General features: G+C 42.3%; 1 protein-coding gene and 1 long non-coding RNA gene across 10 annotated transcripts in view; one reads left to right on the top strand and one right to left on the bottom strand.

The window, feature by feature from the left end:
- ro60 (Ro60, Y RNA binding protein) overlaps nt 1–20,077 on the bottom strand; it is a 79,167-nt gene that overhangs the window by 22,593 nt on the left and 36,497 nt on the right. For 8 of the 9 annotated variants that reach the window (XR_011357628.1, XR_011357629.1, XM_069937823.1 and 5 more), the window contains exon 3: nt 7,321–7,541. Coding sequence is in view for 6 of the 9 variants with exons in the window: in XM_069937823.1 (XP_069793924.1) it covers nt 7,321–7,541 (221 nt within the window). In the remaining 3 variants the exon portion in view is untranslated. Of the gene's footprint in view, nt 1–5,660; nt 7,282–7,320; nt 7,542–20,077 lie in introns of those variants that run through there. The other variant, XM_069937829.1, reaches the window with a different exon arrangement.
- On the top strand, nt 493–13,285 carry LOC138763530 (uncharacterized). Its single transcript, XR_011357631.1, has 3 exons — nt 493–613; nt 11,875–11,942; nt 12,370–13,285. It is a non-coding gene; the product is annotated as an uncharacterized lncRNA (long non-coding RNA).

Here is a 20,077-nt window from a genome sequence, read left to right as displayed (position 1 = left end):
GCATCCAATCTCTCCAAAATAGTGAAGGCTACAACAGGAGTGCCAGATGCAGATTCATAAGTGTTTCACTTAGAAGAACTATTTGGGGGCCCAAAATGGTGGTGAGAGAGAAGGTGCTGTAGTGTTGTATGGTTCTATGAGTGGGCGCAAGTGTAGAATTTACTGAGGCCACGGGAGTAGCTGCTGAGGATGCAATTAGTGGGAAGGAATGAGTGTACAAGGGAGTCAAGGAGGAATCAATCCCTGCAGAAAGCAGAGAAGGGAGGAGAGTTAAAGATGTATCTGGTGGCGAGATCATATTGTGTGGCAGAAATAGTGAGGGATAATATGTTGCATGCAGAGAGTGGTAGGGTGGTAGGTGAAGAAAAGGGGAACCCTGTCCCTGGTCCCTAGGACCAGCGGGGAAGAGTCAGGGAAAATGTATGAGAAATAGAGGAGATGCAAATAAGAGCCAAGTTGATGGCAGTAGAGCGCATGCCTTTTTTTAAAGGAGGATATCTCGAATGTTCTGAAATAGAAGACCTCATTCTTGGAGCAAATGTGATTGAGATGGAAGAACTGAAAAAGGAATAGAATCCTCACCAGGAACAGGGTGTGAAGAGGTACATTTGAGGTAAGGACGTGTTCATTATTGTGTCTGAAATAATGACTGGAGTCAGCGGGTGCAGTGAACAATTAACTTAAAGTATAATTCAAACACATTAACATGACGGGGAGTGAGAGCCTGCAACTCGGCATCTGCTCTCTTGATGACCTCGCAGTACCTGCCCACACGCAGTGCACCCTTGTAGGTATGGAGGCTGCAGCACAATTGCAGAGGAAGTGGAACAACTGATAGCAGTAGCTGTCTACATCCCCTTTCTTGACCCAACCCTCCCACACATCACATTAAGTATCTGCATTTACTCTTTCTTTGGCTTGGCTTCGCGGACGAAGATTTATGGAGGGGGTAAAAAGTCCACGTCAGCTGCAGGCTCGTTTGTGGCTGACCAGTCCGATGCGGGACAGGCAGACACGATTGCAGCGGTTGCAAGGGAAAATTGGTTGGTTGGGGTTGGGTGTTGGGTTTTTCCTCCTTTGCCTTTTGTCAGTGAGGTGGGCTCTGCGGTCTTCTTCAAAGGAGGCTGCTGCCCGCCAAACTGTGAGGCGCCAAGATGCACGGTTTGAGGCGTTATCAGCCCACTGGCGGTGGTCAATGTGGCAGGCACCAAGAGATTTCTTTAGGCAGTCCTTGTACCTTTTCTTTGGTGCACCTCTGTCACGGTGGCCAGTGGAGAGCTCGCCATATAATACGATCTTGGGAAGGCGATGGTCCTCCATTCTGGAGACGTGACCCATCCAGCGCAGCTGGATCTTCAGCAGCGTTAATAAATATACAAAATGTATACATCAACCCAGTTCAGTCCTGGTACTTTGGGTTTGGTTTGCAAACATGCCCAGTCTGCATTTTGTAGAATCCCTCTTTGGAGGTGGAGGCTTGAGGCACATCGTCTGGACAGTCTCTCTCATTCGCATTTGTGGGGGCACTGTCCGTGTTGCTCATGTCTTCCTCTGGGGCTGTGGCTGGGTTTTCTGTGTTTCTGGGCTCATCAAGGAATACTGATCTGTCTGGGTTTTGCGATGGGGGAGGTTCTTTTACAGGGAGGTTCTTTTACAGGGAGGATGTACCTTCTGTTCCTCCTGTAGGTTTTCCCCCCTGAATGAATGAGGTATGACCTCAGCTCTCAGCAGCTTTGTTCCACTATGCCTGGGGGGTCATATCAGATCATCAGATCTGATGATCTGCCCTTCAGAAAGGAGCACGAGTGATCTGTTGGTTTTGTCATTACATTTCTTTTATGCCAGCCATTTGTTTAGCAGCTGGGCATCGACGTCCTGTGGGTCTTTGACATGAGGCTCTAGGAGCCTCCTTGCTACCAGAAGGGTTGTCCTAATTTGCTGTGACATTAATCGTTGCACCGGTGAGCCCAGGGTATTGTTCCGAGGGACATTCCTCAGATTGAGCAGGCTGAGGAATACATCCGTCTCCTCTCTGTGGCAACATTCCATAAGCTGTTTGGTGCTCCTTATCGCTCTTTCAGCGAGCCCATTAGATTTGGGGCTGCTGGGTATGTGGGTAAAATCCCACGAAGAGGCAAAAATCGCAGAGAGGAGTGCAAGCAGGGCTCCATGCACCGAGAAGTAGCGTTTGAGTTTCTTGATGACTGCCTCTGAAGTGGTGACTTGTAGAAAGTCTACCTTGAACCAGTCCGAGTATGAGTCAATCAACGCCAGGTAGTGTTGTTTGCACCATTCAAAGATGCTGGTTGCTACTGTCGACCAGAGTATGGTGGACATGGGTGCAGCTGTAGTGGCTCTCTTTGTTGGTTTGACCTGGTACTGCTGCAGACCACACAGGAATGCACCCCTTCATCTATCTGCATGGATATGTCTGGCCAGAAAACAATGTCTCTTGCCCTTTGTTGTATTGCTTCCATGCCAGGGCTGTCCTCTATGGAGGACTTTCACGTACATGTTCACCAGTATAGTAACTGCTGTCTGGTTTTCATAATTATCCCCTCATCAATGATAGTTCATCCTGATAAGGAAAAAATGGTTGCATTGTCAGTAGTAGGCTGTGCTGCTTGGTTGGCCAGCGCCTTAAATGAAGTTGCCCAAGCAGCTCAGGGTTTTGTCCTCTGCAGTATGCTTTCTCAGTTCATCAACTCGGGCTGAGGAGATGTAGCTCACTGTCATGACGCCAAAGGTATCTTCTTTCTTGGCCTGCCGCATTGTGCACTTCCTGGGGGCTCGTGAAAGGGCATTCGCTAGGTATATTTCTTTGCCACATTTGTGAATTAGGGTGATGTGGTACTTTTGTAATCAAAGCATCATCTGCTGAAGTCTTGCCAGCGGTATGTGGATGGGTTTGTTGATGATAGTCACTAGGGGTAAATGGTTGGTTTCAATGGTAATCGGGCTGCCATAAGTATAATCGTGGAATTTGGAGCAGGCGAACACCACAGCCAGAAGCTCCTTCTTAATTTGAGCATAAGCATACCTCATCTTGGTGTCCGTAAACGATCTGGACACATAAGCCACCCGTTTGCCGTCTTGCAAACACGCCATGCCTAGATCATACTGTGAAGCATCGCAGGTCAGCAGTGTGGGCCTAAGCACATCAAAATAGGAGAGGACTGGTGGGCAGGACTTGTGCTGCTTGAAGGCCTCAAATGCATCCTTCTGCTGCTGGCGCCAGATCCACTCAGTGTCCTTGTGGGTCAGCTGTCGGAGTGGGGCTGTTAGTTTGCTGGCATTGGGTATAAATTTACCATGCCCAGGAATCACTGTAGAGACACCACGTCCTTAGGTATTGGCATTTCGCCAAAAACCCTCATTTTTGAAGGATCTGCCTTCAACCTCTCACTAGTAAACATGTGACCCACTTAGCTGTCTTGGTTGAGGCGGTACCTGCACTTGTTGGGGTTAAGCTGCAGGTTTACCTCCTGTGCTCAGTCGTGCACCCTTCTCAGGTTTTCTTTGTGTGTTCTTTTTGCGATGTTCCACCCACCAGTATATTGTCAATGATAATGGCGCAAAGGTGTCCGGTGAACATCTGTTCCATAGACTTCTGGAAAACTTTGCTTGCCGAGTTAATGCTGAAGCGCATTCTCCAGAACCTGTACCGGCTGAACGCTGTACTGAAGGTGGTCAGCAGTGACAAGCAACGGTTGTGTGAGATTTGCCAGAATGAATCCTTTACATCCAGGACCGAGAACACTGTTGCCCCGGCCATCTGCGTGGACATTTCCTCTACTGTCCAGATGGGGTGATGTGATCTCCTTAGGGCTGTGTTGAGGTCCTGCAGGTTGATACAAATGTGGATTTCTTGACTGTCCTTCTTCTCAGTGGCTACCATGAACGACACCCACTCTGTCGGTTCTGAGACTGGAGTTATGACACCCAAATCCTGCATTGTGTCCAGTTTGGCCTTGACTCTTTCTTTCATGGCCACGAGGATGCGGTGTGCTAGACAGACCACAGGTCTCACCTCTGGGTCGAGCTGCATGGAGTATTTCACTGGTAGCTTCCCGAGCTCATTTGTGAAAAGTTCTTCATACTCCAAGAAGACTGCTCACGAGAAATTGTTTTCTGATGGACTTGACTGGTGGACATCAGCGCCAAAGGAAATGAGTCCCATGTCCATACATGCGGTGAGGCCAAGCAGAGGCTTGATGTCTTCACGGACTACGAAGAAGGACAGCATATGGGGCCTTCCTTGTACCCAGCACCACAGCTGCACTGTGCCGTTGGTCTGGATTTTGCTGACGCCATAACCCACCAGGCTTGTAGATTTGATGCATGGTCAGACCTGCTCCATGTTTCTCAGCCGGTGGAAGATCTGCAATGCATGACATTACATTTCATCCCAGTATTGATTTTCATCTTAGCCACCTTGCCATTGACCTTCATGGACACGAACGCCTCGTTATTGCCTCTGATCTGGGTCGCCACTGGGTCATCTGTCACTCCTGCAGAAATCCCATCAACATGGTATTCATTGTCCAGGTCACTCCATTTATGCTCCAGTTCCAGATGATTGACTGTTCTCTTGGGTCTGGTCCACGTAGAGGTCTGCTGTCTGGACCTGCAGCACTGCTATTATGGTTCAGTTTATTGCAGCTCCAGCATTGCTGGCCATTCGCCGAGCACATCTCCCGCCTCGGAATGTGGTCTGCTCTGCAGTTGCCGCACCCCATCCTGGGTGTAGAGCGGGCTGCTTGGGGAGGTGGGTATCTTCTCTGGTCTTCTGGCCATTGTTTGCTCACCAGTCCCACCTGTACCGTATCGATACTAGTGGTCAGCCGTTGGGGAGCAGCCAGATTTTTACTGTTCTTCTCAGTAGATTCGTCGGCTGGACAAATGGTGATGGCCTTTTCCAAAGTTAGCTCGCTGCCTCACAGGAGTGCTTTTCTCATGTGATCATCATACATTCCACAGACCATCTGGTCCTTGATCAACTCATCACAAAGCGTATGAAAACAGCAAGTTTTGGCTTTAATTTTCAAACTGCTCATGTAGGAGTGTATGGACTCAGCAGGCTTTGTTGTTGATGGTCACTAGGAGTAAATGGTCCCTCCTATCAAAGTTGTGCCTTTTCATTGTGACATTTTTCTGGGGGTTGCACATTTCTCTGAACTTGTGTTTTAGGCACTTGGGGTCCTCCCTCGTTTTGGCTGGATAGATTGCTAGATTCCCCTTATGCACCTCACTCGTGTAAACGAATATCCTTTCTCTCTCAATGGCTTCTGAGCCCGCCAAATTAAACAGAATGTACACTCTGGTACAGGCAGGCTTATCGCCGTATGCAGCCTCTATAAAAATGTCATATTCCTGTTTGAACACACGCTGGTTTTCGGCCACATTTCCTTCTAACACCATGGGGTCGGGACATCTGAACATGTCGGCCATTTTTAGGTTTCACAAAAGTCGTTTAAATTACTCACTTGTGGTAGTTCTTCAGTTGTGAGGCTTCACTTCTGACACCATGTTCATTATTGTGTCTGAAATAATGACTGGAGTCGGCGGGTGCAGTGAACAAACAATGAACTTTAAGTATAAATCAAACACATTAACATGACAGGGAGGGAGAGCCTGCAACTCAGCGTCTGATCTCTTACCTGCCTACGCGCAGTGCACCCTTGTAGGTAGAGGCTGAGCGCGATTGCGGTGGGAGTGGAACAGCTGATAGCAGCAGCTGTCTACAGTATGGGAGTTGGTGGGTTTGTTGATGTCTGTTGAGAGTTTGTCTCCCGAGAGGGAGACCAAGAGATCGAGAAAGGGGAGAGTGTAGCCAGATGGACCAAGTGAATTTGAGGCTGGGGTGAAAGTTAGCTGTAAGTGGATAAAATTGATGAGCTCATTATGTGTACATGAGGCAGAACCAATGTAGTCAATTTAGCAGAGGATGTGTTGAGAGGCCTTGCTTGTGTCTTGCTTCACATAGCTAATAACAGGCAAATATAGCTGGAATCCATGGAGGTATCCATGGCTACCCCTTGGAGACGAGTCAAAGGAGAAGTTATTGAGAATAAATTCTCTCAGGCAAAGGAGGGGGACTGGATGGGTCTGTTGAATGAGGCAGTTGAGTTCAGGGAACAAAGTTGTTGGAAATGATGGAGGGCATGCAAGGTACAGCTGATTTAGGTTAGGACAGGACCAAGGAGACAAAATGAAGTGGAGGTAAGATGACATCAGTTTGCTGAGGCATGAACATGCAGTAACAATAGGTATCCTGGGACAATTGGGTTTGTGAATCTTGGGCAGGAGATAGAACTGGGTAGTGCGGGGTTGGTAAACTATGAGATAGAGGCTGCAGGAGAGAAAGTGAAGAGGTCAGAAATGGTGCGCGCGATGGTGGTTTGATGTTTTTCGGTGGGCCATAGGACTGAGGAGATGAGATTAGAATAAGAGAGGGGAGGGGTAAAGTAGAGACGGTTGATGTCTCGATGGAGGTTGAAAATGTAAAGATCCAGAGTGGGCATGAGGAGAGATTCAGGTGCCCAAGGAAGAAGGCTTAAGGGGTGGAGAATCCTGGTGGAAAGTAAGTGGCATGGATCAAAGATGATGGAAAACTTCAGCATTGTATTGTGTGCAGAACTCGTTGAGGTTTGGGTGAAGGAGGCTGAAAGTGAGTCTTCTACTATGGACAGAATGTTCAGTTTATAAGTGGGGAAGGTTGGAGGGAATAGCAAAAACCCAGCAAGGGTTAGAGTGGGGGTCAGTGGGGTTGAGGGGGTCAGGGAGAAGAAGGTTGTCAGGTTTAGAGGTGGGGGGGAGATGGCAGGGTGATTGGGAGGCAGCTGAATGGGGGGTGGGGAGGCATTGTGATGCGGAATTCGAGGGGTCAGGGAGGCGACATGGAAAGCTGGAGGGGTTAGAAAGATGATATAGAGGGTTGGGTGGGTCAGAGGGGCATTGGGGGGGAAGAAGAGAGGGTGAGGGTGGGGGGATGGGGTTTTCAAAAGAGTAGAATGATGAGGAGTAGCGTGAAGGTTCAGAATGAATGTAATAATTGTCGAACATCATCAATTCTGCTTCTGTGCAAATAGCATGGAGAAAGAACTAAGGGAAGGCAAAATAACATGCAATCAATAATATCTCTTGGATACTGCTCCACATGGAAATAATCAAATAATATGGAGTAGCCTTTGTCCAATATACACCACTGGAAAAGGAAATATGAATTCTCTCTTTGAATTTACATACATTCTACGAATACCAGGAAAGATGATCCATAAATGTCTGTATTCACCCAGGGTAAAGTACTTATTCGCTCACCTCCTGTGACTTCAGATGATTAGTCAGTAGGTGCTCTCTGACCAACCTGTACTCCTGAATTAGTTGAGCAACCTCCTGTTCATCTTGGGTCACTTTTACCCTCTCTAAAGCTTCAAAGAACTTCAACAATCGCTGAATTCCATCAGAGTTTTCTTTATCCTTGTATGTTTCTTCAACTTCTTTCCAACCCTTCATTATATACTTGGTGACCAGAATTAAATCTGGAAAACACAGCAAATGGTTTAAAAAAAAAACAAAAATAGACTTTATTCATAATAAATTGTTTGCAAAAGGAAAACTGTCTAAAGTCTCTTCACACTCTTAAGTGTCAAGTCCATATGCTCCCATCACTGAATAATGTTATATTAAATTTCTTTTACACCATTCCCATCACTGTGGCATCTTGTCATTACTCCCCCCTCTAATGTTCGAGGGGTTTTCTCTTGGTCTCAGCCCCACAATACCCTGTGATGGCAGGACACTAAAAATGCACAAAGTCTCAGTGCATCCCTCAACATGTACCTCTACAGCCTGGAACATGCCAGTCTGTAGCATTCCCTCACCGACATCTCGATGTACTAGAAGACCAAGATTTGGGCAGACCAAAGGTGTCTTTCCTCAAGTTGAAGCAGTTCTGGGTATCTTTCTCTGAGTGCATCCTCAGGAACAGTCATTAATCAGTAAGTTCTTTGTCGCACTGCTGCTGGGGATGAAATGTGACAAGAACTCTTGCATCCTTCTCCACATATTCTTAGCGAATCTGCATTCTGCAAAGAGGTGGACGACTATCTCTAATTCACCGTAGTCATCACGGGGACAATGAACATTGTGGGTGATGCTCCTATTGTACAGGAAGGATCTGACTGGAAGGGCTCCTCTCACCACCAGTCAGGCAACGTCCTGGTGCTTGTTTGTGAGAATTGGAGATGCTCCAAGAACCACCCCACCATGTCTATCAAGCCGTCAACTTTCAGAGTCTGCAGAACATTTGGGCTGTCCACTGCTTGATGGCCTTGTGGTCAAAGGTGTTTGTCTGGAAAAAAAAACTTTCCAAAAAGGGTAGATAATGTGGTGAAGTTTAGCTGTTTGGAACATTGTGTGGCTGCGGGGCCAGGCCCATCTTTTGCAACAACTGGTACACTTGGTCCCACACACAGTCTGATCCAGCCACACATGAAGGTGGTAATTCAAATGGGTACACCCTTGTCCCCTTTGGCAATTTGTACATGATGACCATTTGGACTCTTTCCATCTTCGATCCCCATAAGAACTGGAAAGCTGCTCTGGTGATTGCCAGGGTGGAGGTGGGAGGGGGATGGGTTACATCTATGCTGCATACTGCAGTAGAGAGAGCATCTCACACCTTATGACCAGACTCTTCTCTGTTACTGAGGGGGAACACCACGACCACAGACCCAATTTCTGGTGGATCTTTGTGATCTGCTCAGACTCATTTTTGTGGCATGCCTCAGCCCCTCCAAACCAGATCCCCAACACCTTCAGGTTCTCAAATCTGATGTGAAGGAGATGGTGGACCAATGACCAAAGAGCATTGCCTCACTCTTTTTCCTGCTTACTCAATACAGACTAAAACTGGTCAATGATGCGGATGACTCTGGGGACCATTCATGTGTTTGAACTGAAAATGACAAAGTCGTCCGTGTACAGGGAGGCTGTGACCAGAGTTCCTCAACTACCTGGCAACATCACTCCTCATGCCCAAGTCCTTCCTGATGGATCTATGCAGCACACAAAAAAATGGTTTAAAATGCTACACTCCTGCTTCATTTGGAGTGTTTTAAAATATTTATAATGCAGTGAATCCAAGCCGCTGAACCTCACTCTGTCTCCATGTCAAAATTTCACCAAAAATACATTATGTTTTTAATTTATCAGTATTTTCCTGTAATTTATATTTTATTTTGATCCTGCCATCACAAATGAATTTTTAAGATCAACAAACCAAATTATACATTTAAATATGGTACATAGCTAAATTACTTTTTGGAACATGGACCCAACCAACTAACCGTCAGAAGACAGCTTGAGGATAGAGTCAATCAACAAATGTAGGAAGAATTTCAAAATTTCTCAACCATGATCCAATCCAGTCTCTGATTTCCTCTTATAGCAAATTATCCACTCCAACCTCACTGCCATCCCCAAGGTGATGAGTAGACAAAAGGTCAATTGCAAAATGAAAACCAACAAGGCGTGAGAGAAAATTGACTCTCAACAGTGGGCACTTTAAAGCACTGGGGAACCATCACAAAGGTTTTTTTTAAATATACACACTCAAATTTTTCCAATCAACTGGCAAAAGTGGTGAACATCAACATCCTCTTGCTGGACATTCCCAGCAATGAAGCCCTAAATACAGGCCAGGCCACATTGTCTGCACGTTTGAAATCAAATTCACAAAAGACACATTTCAACCTCCAACATGGGAAGAGATTTCCAACTTGAAATGGAATGTTATTGAAGATATTCTCAGTTATCTTGAAAAAAGTGCAATTAAACTTTTTTTTTAATGACTATGAAGCCAATTGACTTGTAAGAATCCCTGTGACAATTCAAAAAGGAGCATTTGAAATTATATTGTAACCTGAAGTCTTTCATCTGCAACACAAGCCCAGCACAATTTGAGGAATCTCTCACCTCCCAAACTACCCATCCTTCCACAAAAGAATACAAAGAGCAACTAACCAATTTCAGTCCATAATTTCATATATTCTTTCTCTCAACACCAAACGACTCATAACCCAGTTAAATAACAAGTACAAATTCAAAATCACATGTAATTAGTGTATACATTTTTGTTCTTGAATACACTGTACAATTACCAACAAGTAGAAATTCTGTCTAGCCCGTAATGTCATGCATGTACTCTGACAATAATTTTGAACTTTGAAGATGACAATAAAAAACTTGTCTAAAATACAATTTAAACTTAAATCAGAGCCAGGAATCAAAATTGAAAAGCCTACATAGCAAGAATTTTGTTTCATTTTTCTCCCTGTTGCAAATATCACCGACATTTCCAGCCTAATCCTCGAAGATGACACAGCCAAGAAAAAGGGACAACTAACCCATACCTCTCACTCAGCTGACTCTGAAGTCAGGCAAAAAAATGAATATTCTAATCCTGTTCCACCACTGAATTACATGAAGAGCCCAAATGTCAGAGTGTAATTGGGAAAAGGCTTCCAAAGAACAACCAGCAAGTTCAAAATAAATCATTTGTGCATAGACACATCAGAAAAATCAAATTTGGTGGCATTTCCATGAGGGACTGATGACAGTATATTTGGAACTATTTGCTTAACCTGCAGAAGTCAGACCATTATAAAATAGTGAATTTAAAAGAATAAAGGCCCATCTTCCAGTTGATTTAACCACTTCTTGGATGTTTATTGTCATAAACATTGTACAGATGCATCAAAATTCTTACTTGCTGCAGCTGAACAGATACTTTGTCTAAAAACAATTACAAATGTATACTTTATTGAATTAAAAAGAGACCATAATACAAAAATAAGATAGATAACAAATATTCAGTTATGTTGCTGCACAAGTGACTAAAACTGTGCAGGCAATCCTAATATGATGTTGGAGTAGTCCACAATTAGCATACGACAGTATGTTCAAGAGCCTGACAGCTGTTGGAAATAAACTGTTCTTGCACCTAGAGGTGCTTGTTTCTACACAAAGTAGCAGTGAAAAGAGGTTGTGATCTGGGTAATGATGGTACTTTCAGATGTTGGCTACCTTTCTGAGGCAGTGCCTCACAGACACACACATTCAATGGATGGGAGGTTATAGCCTGTGATGGACCTGGCTATGCTGATGACCTTTTAGAGACTTCTGCATTCATATTCCCAAACCAGGCTGTGATGCAACCAGTTGGCATACTTTCAACAGTGTAGATGTAGAAGTTCAACAGAGTATTTAATACATGGCAAATCTCTTCAGACTCCTCAGAAAGTAGAGGTATTGGTATGCCTTCTTCACGGTTACCTTGATGTGCTTGCTCCAGGAGAGGTCTTCTGAAATATCAACATCAGAACTTGAAGGTTCCAACCCCTCTCCACCTCGGTTCTTTCAATATGGACAGGTGTGTGGACCCTCGGCCTTGCATTTCTAAAATTAATAATAAGCTCCTTGGTCTTGGTGATCTTGAGAGCAGGACTGGTGTTCTGGCACAATCCAACCAAATTTTCCATCTCCATCCTGTTTTCTGACTCATCATTTCTAGTTATTCAGTCATCAACAGTGGTGTCATGAGTGAACTTGTTGAATACTTAACCAAGTTTGGCTCCAACTCAATTGCGAGGATACAGGAAGAGTAGGTGCTTTGAGGTGCTGAATTATTGATGGTCAGTGTGGAGAATGTTGATTCTCACTGATTGGGGACAACCAGTGAGGAAGTCAGAGGTCCAATTGCAGAGGGTTTAACAGAGTCACAAATCCTTCAGTTTGGTTGCTGGTAATGGTGTAGTCAATGAACAACAGCTTGACATACTTGTGTCACAGTCATGCACTTACCTTTGACAGGAATGATACTGGCTGCCGATGACGACATAAGTGATATGACGTGCGGGGGAAACAGCGCACATATGCAGGTATGTTAAACATCAGTGTATGGATGATGAATCTTAGATGCAGGAGGAAGAGAGTGAGAGTGTCGGTATCACTGGTGTGGTAATGACCCGAGGAGAAAGACAGAGGATTTTAGGTGGGTGCTCTTTGGGGAGTTGAAGAATGCAATGTTGTGTCTAGTGAATAATAAAAAGAAAGTCAACTTAATGATGTGCTGAAAGAAATGAGTGAGTGTAAGGTTTATTTGTTTGTAAGGTGTGGTAAATCAGTGCCATTAAATGTGGTGACCCTGTGAGTTCATAGTTCCTTCTAATTTAAAATGGATAGTGATGAGGATAAACCCCTTACAGGAGCAGTTGGGGACGTCAAACTAAAGATTTCCCCCCCCCTTTTTATTAACAATGCACCAGCAAGGTTCATGATCCTCAAAGCGTGTTTCTCTGCCCTCAGTGCGACAAGTCAGAAGACGAAGTACGGTTTACTTGTGGAGCATCTTCCTGAGCAGATTGCCTGTGAAGTGGAGGATGGCTTAGTGGCTCTGGTTGGTAATCTCCCATACAATTTGCTTAAGAAGGCTATTCTGCTATGTACTCAGCCTTCTAGGAAGATTCGTATTGCCCAGTTACTAACTGATGACAGCTTTGTCGATAGGCAACTGTCACAGATATTGAGGAGGTGGTACAGGCTAGCTGGACAGACCCTATCGAAGGCAATTTTTGGATGTTCCTTCGATGTTTAACTCATCATGTTCAAGAGCACTACTCCATAAAGTTCTACTGTCCAGTTCAACTACCAACAGCTCCACACAGGCTTTAAAGGAGTTGGCAATGGTTTATTTTTAAATCCGGAGATTGTGGGGATCGAGGCTCAAGATCGCAGCACCTGGATTCAGCAGCTGCCTCAAGGAGTTACAGACCAGAAGGAGCAGAGGACTGGTGTGGGGCACCATAAAACAGAGAGACCGCCCCCCTGAGAAGGAGAAGCAGAAGCAGAGGAGATTACCCTTTGGGACAGGGACGATGACAGCAAACCAGTGAGGGCTCTGTGAATAAAGAACGCACAGGCAGAAGGTTGAAGTTACACAAGGCTACTGGCACCTGTGGTCAAAGGACTCACACCAGGCTGTGGCCTGCTGGAGACTGGCTGAAGGGGTACCAGGTATTGGAACTGGGATGCAAGAGGGTGCTGAGGGAGCTGAATGCTTCCTGGTTGTGTTGGCAATTTGAATCTGGAGCTCAGGTTGCCATTATTTTGGAATGAAGTCTGTATGGCGGCAGGTGCACTGGAAGTGAATCGACAAATACTAAATAACTCTCTTTTGTTTCTCTTTCTCTACTGTAAGGGGGTGCCAGGCAATTTCTACTGATGGTGTGAATTTTTTGTCTGTCTTACAGCAGACTAAAGGCTGTTTTGTCCAATATTACTTCTGTTTTGTTACATGACAATAAAAGAATCTTGACTCTATAACCCTTTCATTCCTAGAATCAACCTTGTGAAACTCCTCTGTAACTTCTCCAACATCAGCATATCCTTAATTAAACGAGTCCAAAGATGCTCTAGTAAGTTCTCACCAGTACCTTGTAAAGCTTCAACATCACATTCCTGCTCTTATACTCTATTCCGTTTAAAATGAAGGCCAGTATTAGATTTTCCTTCCTCACCAATGACGCAACCTGTAAGTTTACCTTCAGGGGTACTTGCATGAGGACATCCAGGCCCCTTTACAACTGGGAATTGCAATTTTCTCCGCATTTAAAATATAGTTTCCCTGTTTACTTCTTCTACTAAACTGGATGGCCATACAATTTTTCGGACACTGTATTTCATTTGCCACTTTTCTGCCCATTCTCCTAACCTAAGTCCTTCTGCATCCTTCCCGTTTCCTCAATACTACCTGCTCCTCAATCTGCCTTCATATTATCTGCAAAGTTGGCCACAAAGCCATTTATTCCATAATCCAAGTCATTGATATAAAACATAAAAAAGTGGTCCTATCACTGAGCCCTCTGGAACATCACTAGCAATTGGCAATCGGGATACACCTGGAGACTGAGAACACACTAGTCCACAATTTCTGATAAAGTTGCAAATCACTATGGCATATTTATACAGATCTGTCACCAAGTCCTTGACTCCAGACAGGCCCAAAGTCACTCTTCTGCCAACCCCAGACCATCTCCATAATCTTCACCACTATAAAGTACAAAGTCTTTTGTAATCAAAAATAGACTTTATTCACAATAAGTTATTTACAAAAGGAAAACCGTTCCAAGTTTCGACCCACCCTTAGTTTTGTATCCATACATTTCCATCATTGTATATTGTTACATTCATTTATATTTACACCATTACCACCAAATGCGACACCTCATCATTTACCCCCTCCCACCCTCTCTTGTTTGAGAGGCTTAACTTCAGTCTCAGCCTCTCAATGCTTGGTAATGGAAGGACTCTAGACTGTGGTTCTACCCTACAATACCCTCACGTTTGCTGCTCCAAGTCTAATATCCCTCAGTACATACTCCTGCAGCCTTTTAATTCACTCAAATTCACTCAGTGTTGTTCAGTCAAAAATAATTCAAAGTACAAAAGTCAATAGGTTTGATTAATAAGGGTTCAAGTTCTTCCCACAATCACCAATTAGTGTCATTACTGCAGCCTCAATCACAAATTTATGAAAAAAACATACTCCAATAGAAGAATCAAACACTTATAGATGCAGTTAACATTTTGTTAGTTTTATATCAACAAACATTTTTCATACATAATTTGCAAACCTAATTAAAAGAAAAAGTGGAATAGAGCCAACTACCTTTTAAACTGCTCATGCTTCTCAAAAACCTCCTTTGCTTTATAGTGCCAAATGACAGAGGACCATTCATAATCATTTCAAACCTCCTCTCCCACTTACAATCCTGACTGATCTACCTCTAACCTCAACTCTGCATTCTCTCCTTCCCCTTGGTAAACTTTCCTGGAAATTGATAGAAAATTATCAAGAAAATGAATAAAGTAAACAGAATGCCAAAATTTTAAACTTTTAAAATATTGTATTATGGAAATCAGCAGAAATCAGATAGATAAGATCAACACAGAACCATGGATGAATCTAGTGAAGTCCATTTGGGTTAAAGTCAACTGATGCAGATCTATACAAAAAAATCCAGATGTAATTTCCACAAAGCCAAGAGGCAATACAAGAACAAGCTAGCATTGGTAAGGAACTCTCAGACAATGATTGATTGTGGCAAGGCATTCATGCTATCAAATGCTACAAAACAAATTTGGGAAGAATCACAGACGACAAAACATCCCTCCCTGATAAGCTCAATAGAATGAGTCAACATCACCCACCTCACACTCAGCTGTACCCAAAGTCACCATCAATTATGTCAGATCAGAGCTCCTGAGGGTGACTTCCTGCTCACAAGCTGGTTTCCATCAACTTTAAATAGTTCACTATTATCTCTAAAGAATGACTATCACACACTGACTGACATCTATCATCTCAAAATGCCTTAAAAGGCTGTTCAGTCTACATCAACTCCAGCCTCCCAGAAAGCCTCTATCCACAATTATCCTGCCATCATAACAGGTCCACATCAGATGCCGTTTTCCTGGGGGGCGTGGCAAGATGGCGTAAGGATCAGACATGCCTTCCAGTCCTCTCCTGACTCTGTCTTATTGTTTTGTCTAGAAATGCCCGTTAAAATTCTTTAAAAGTTTAGATAATTTCAGTGCTGTTAATTTAACTTATGAGGGTACAATTGATGGAAAAGAGCAAAAAAAAACAACAACAGATCATCAAAAAACTACATTTTCCAAAAGTTCAAGTTTTGGAGCCTACCTACAGGAAAGACACCGGGACTCAGCGTGAAATGGATCCCAGGAGAGAGGTACAGTGTTCGGAAGTAGAGCTCTATCTTACATCGGTAGAGCCCCCTAAAGAGGGCGCCAAACAGCCTTTAGAACAAAGAGTTACTCAAAGGCATTTGTCATCTGTAGAGGTGGCGCTGCAAACTGCATCTTTTGAGATACAACCTAAACAACTTGTTCTACTGGGAGAATTTAATACATTATGGACTGGGGAAAACCCCAGCCAGCGTCCTCCAGTCATTGCTGGAGAGGCTGTGGCTGGGGTTTCCACACGCAGTCATACAAGGAAGGCAACCAGAATGGAGAAAAAGCAGGAATCTGTTGAGCCAAAATCTCTTCCAATTGAAAAGATTTTTGTGAATCTTGAATCTAAATTATCTTATACAATGCAAGGATTATTCAAGATTATGACTGAACTTGGTACTAGGTTTAATACTTTGGTGAAAATACATTCTCAACAGATGGCTGAGTTTGGAGCTTTTAAGCTTGAAGTGAGAGATAAATTTAATTCATGTGAAGAAGATATAGACGAAATATGGGATCAAGTTTTTGATGTGACCAAAATGGTCGAAGACTTATACACTCAAAATAAAAATTTGGTGAAAAAGATTGATTATTTGGAAAACCAATCCAGACGGAACAATATAAAGATTATTGGTTTGCCGGAAGGTATGGAGGGACCAGACCCAAAAAAATTTTTTACTGAATAGATTTCGCATTTCCCGGAAGGTATAATACTGGAACGTGCTTATAGAGCCTTGCGTAGAAGACCTATTTCAGGTCAAAGTCCAAGACCTGTTTTGATTCGTTGCCTGAATTATTACGACAGAGAAATAATTTTACGAGTGGCTATTAGAAATGTACAACAGAGAAAATCACTCTTGATGATTCAAAATAATCGAGTTTTTTTCTATGCGGATTTGAGTCAAGAAGTTATGTTCCAACTACGGGAATTCAATCCTGCTAAAGAGTTGTTGTGGAAGAAAGGTTACAAGGCAACCTTTAGATATCCAGCTGTTTTGAAAGTTTTTCAAGATGGTTGCCAACCAAAGTTCTTTGATTCTCCAAAGGAAGCTATAGCATTTGCTCAAGAGCTACAAATTACTCAGTTTCAACAGAGACATAGTCCGCCGCGATCTCTAAGGAGACAAGAGATGGAAGAAACGAGCCGTGCTCCAAGAAGGAATGGTTGTAATGGTGATTCGGCAGTTGGAGCTGATTAAAAGAAGAGTTGTCCTTTTTTTTTTAATGTTTTTTTTAAAAAAAGGGATATTAAATAATGAGGATGTTAGTTTAAGATGAAGTGAGAGTTGGGGGAGAGAACTGGATAGGCACTATTTCCTGAAAGTCATCTGCTACGTGTGAGTTATCTCACACCCATTTTTTTTTGGGAGTTACCGCACTGCGCGGTTTAGACGGGAGGGGGTATTTTTAACCTCCTACCTGTTTTTTTTTCCTTTTTTTTGTATTGTTAGATTAAAGAGTGAAGGGGTTTTTTTTTGTTTAAAAAAATGCATAAGAAAGTATTTGATTGTTTAATAAACTAAAAATTGATGTGGTTTTTTTGCTGTAAAGTTTATTCAGTAGATATGGAATATCTGAAACTTAAATGTGAATGGGATGGATAAGTTTTTTTTCATATATTTTTTCTTTAACTTTTAAGGTGAAAGGAGTGGTAATTCTGGTGTATATTATTTTGCTATTTTAGTTATAGAACGAAGGGAATAATGGTGAAAGTTATAAATTGAATTGTACAATTTTTAATGAGGCTTGAATTTTGTTTGTGGTTTATGCTCCATTTGTTGAAGATATAGATTTCGTTGTAGATGTGTTTTTATTATTTGGATATCTGAATTTTAACGTAATGATTGGGGATATTTAAATGTGGTATTGGAGCTTTTATTGGATAACTATTCAAGAGTAAAAGGGAAAAATGGTGGAAGAGTACTAAAATTGAATTGTACAATGCTTAATGAGGTTTGAATTTTGTTTTAAGATGATGGTTTATGTGACTAATATGATGATAGATGTGAAGTTAGTTGATATTTGGTGAAGGTTTATCTCTATAGAGAAAGTTTTTTTTTCATCTTTTTTTCATGCTACAATTTTTTTTTAAGAATTGATTATTGTTTAAGAATTTTTGATAGATAATGTTACTAACTTCACTAATTTTTTATATTAAGTTTGAGTTAAATATATGTTTCATCTTAACTCCGTTTGTTAAATATATGCATTTAAGTTTGATTTAAATATGTTTTTTAAGTCTGATATCTTAGTATTAATTACTTTTTTTTGTTAGTATTTTAATCGGTTATGTTTTTGTTTTTTTTTGTAAGTGGGTTTTTTTTCTCACATATTATTAACTTTATTAATTCTTCACTCTTGATTTTGGGAGGGGAAGGGGGGGTTGGACTAATTTGAGTTGGGTTATTAATGTGTAATAATTATTGGGGAGGGTATAGTTTATTTAGATTACTGATATTGTATTGTAATTTATTATTTTATTCTTAATTTTTTTTAATGTAATCCTATATGTTATTCATGTTATAAAATCTTAAATAAAGTTTAAAAAAAAAGATGCAATTTTCCTGGCCATGTACTCAGCCCTGGATAACAAGGACACCGTCAGGCTCTTGTTTACTGAAAACAGCTTCATCTTCAATAGTGTCGTCCAAAACAATTCACCCCAAAGCTCCAAGATCCAGACATCACACTTCCATCTGCAACTGGATCCTCAATATCCTCACCTGCAGAGGGCAAGTGTGAGAATTGGTGACAACACCTCCCCTATGTTAATCCTTAGTATCAATGCCCCAAAAGGCTGAACACTCAACCCCTAACTGCATTTCTCATTGTCTGTGTGGACAAACTCCTACAAGTTTGCAGATGATATCACTGCCATAGCCTGGATTTCAATTAATGATTAGATGGACTATTGGAAGGAGACAGAGCCCGGTGGCGTGATGCAAGAATAACAACCTCTCTCCCAGTGTCAACAAAACAAAGGAGCTGGTCACTGACTTCAGGAAATGGGTTGAACACATATCCAAAAATACATTTTAAAAATGGCACGATGGAGATGATGGACAGTTTCAAGTTCTTGGGTCCAAATATCACCATCAACTGATACTAGTAAAACCGCATTGATGCTATCACGAAGTGCACAAAAAAACTCCATTTTTTCTGAAGGTGAAGGAACTTTGGCAAGTTCCTGAGTTATCATCAATTTTTGCAGATATGCATAGAAAGTATCCTATTCAGATAAATCACATCTTGCTATAGAAACTGTCCTATTAGGACTGCAAGAAATTGTAGGAAATCCTGCCAACCAACCTTCCCTGCAGTCTCAGGCTACCTGCCAACATACTAAAAGATCCATTCCACCTGGTCATACTTTTTTCTCTTGTAAAAGCTTGAAATAAAGAACCTCAGATTCAAGAACAGATTATCTCTTACTATTACACTTTTTAAATAGACCTCTCATTGGCAAAAGATTATCCCCTTGCACTGTTTAAACTGTGCATTTTACCGCACCTGGCACTTAGTCTTATAACACTAATCTTGCACCCTTTGACTTACCGTAACACCATGCCCTACACTTTTGTTTTACTATTGCACCAACTGCTGTACTAAAGTACAAGTTTACTTGTCTGGACAGCATGCAAAAACAAAGGCTTTCACTTTATCCCAGGTCACAATAAACAATTCATTTCAATTCAATGGAAGAACGATTCCATCCAGCCAAATGGCAGTTAGAATACATTGGAGGAGGAGGAGGATGTGGTCCAATGTTGCAGTCAAATTGAGAAAGACAAAGTGTGATTGGTTATTTTTGTTGCAGAGGATGTCACTAGTAACTTTGATCAAGGCTGTTTGAAGTTGAACAGGGGTGGAAATCTTATTGGTGGGATTTAAATAAATTCTGGATAAAATGGGCATGGATTTGGCAGATTATGATACATTAAAGAGCTGCAGGAAGGAAAGAAAGATTATCAGGGATATGAGGATAATGGATTAGTTTTCTTTTGAGAGGGTTAATGTTGGGAAATTAAAGAAGAAAATGACAGTATCCAAGCAAGAACCATTAATGATATCACCCTACACAGGGGCAGGAATGAAATCAAGGGAGAAAGTTTTTTTTTGACAAGATGAGGTCAGTCACAAAAGGTGAAATGCAAGATACTAGAGAAAGCTACAAAAGCAAAATTTTGCAGATGCTGGACAAAAGCTACTGGGAACATTCAGCAGGTCCACATCTGAGGAGATAAACAGTTAAAATTTG

Source organism: Narcine bancroftii, chromosome 5, assembly GCF_036971445.1.
Source record: "Narcine bancroftii isolate sNarBan1 chromosome 5, sNarBan1.hap1, whole genome shotgun sequence".
NCBI classification, from domain to species: domain Eukaryota; kingdom Metazoa; phylum Chordata; class Chondrichthyes; order Torpediniformes; family Narcinidae; genus Narcine; species Narcine bancroftii.
Note: the sequence above shows the minus strand (reverse complement) of the source record. Positions and strands in the feature narration are given on the sequence as shown.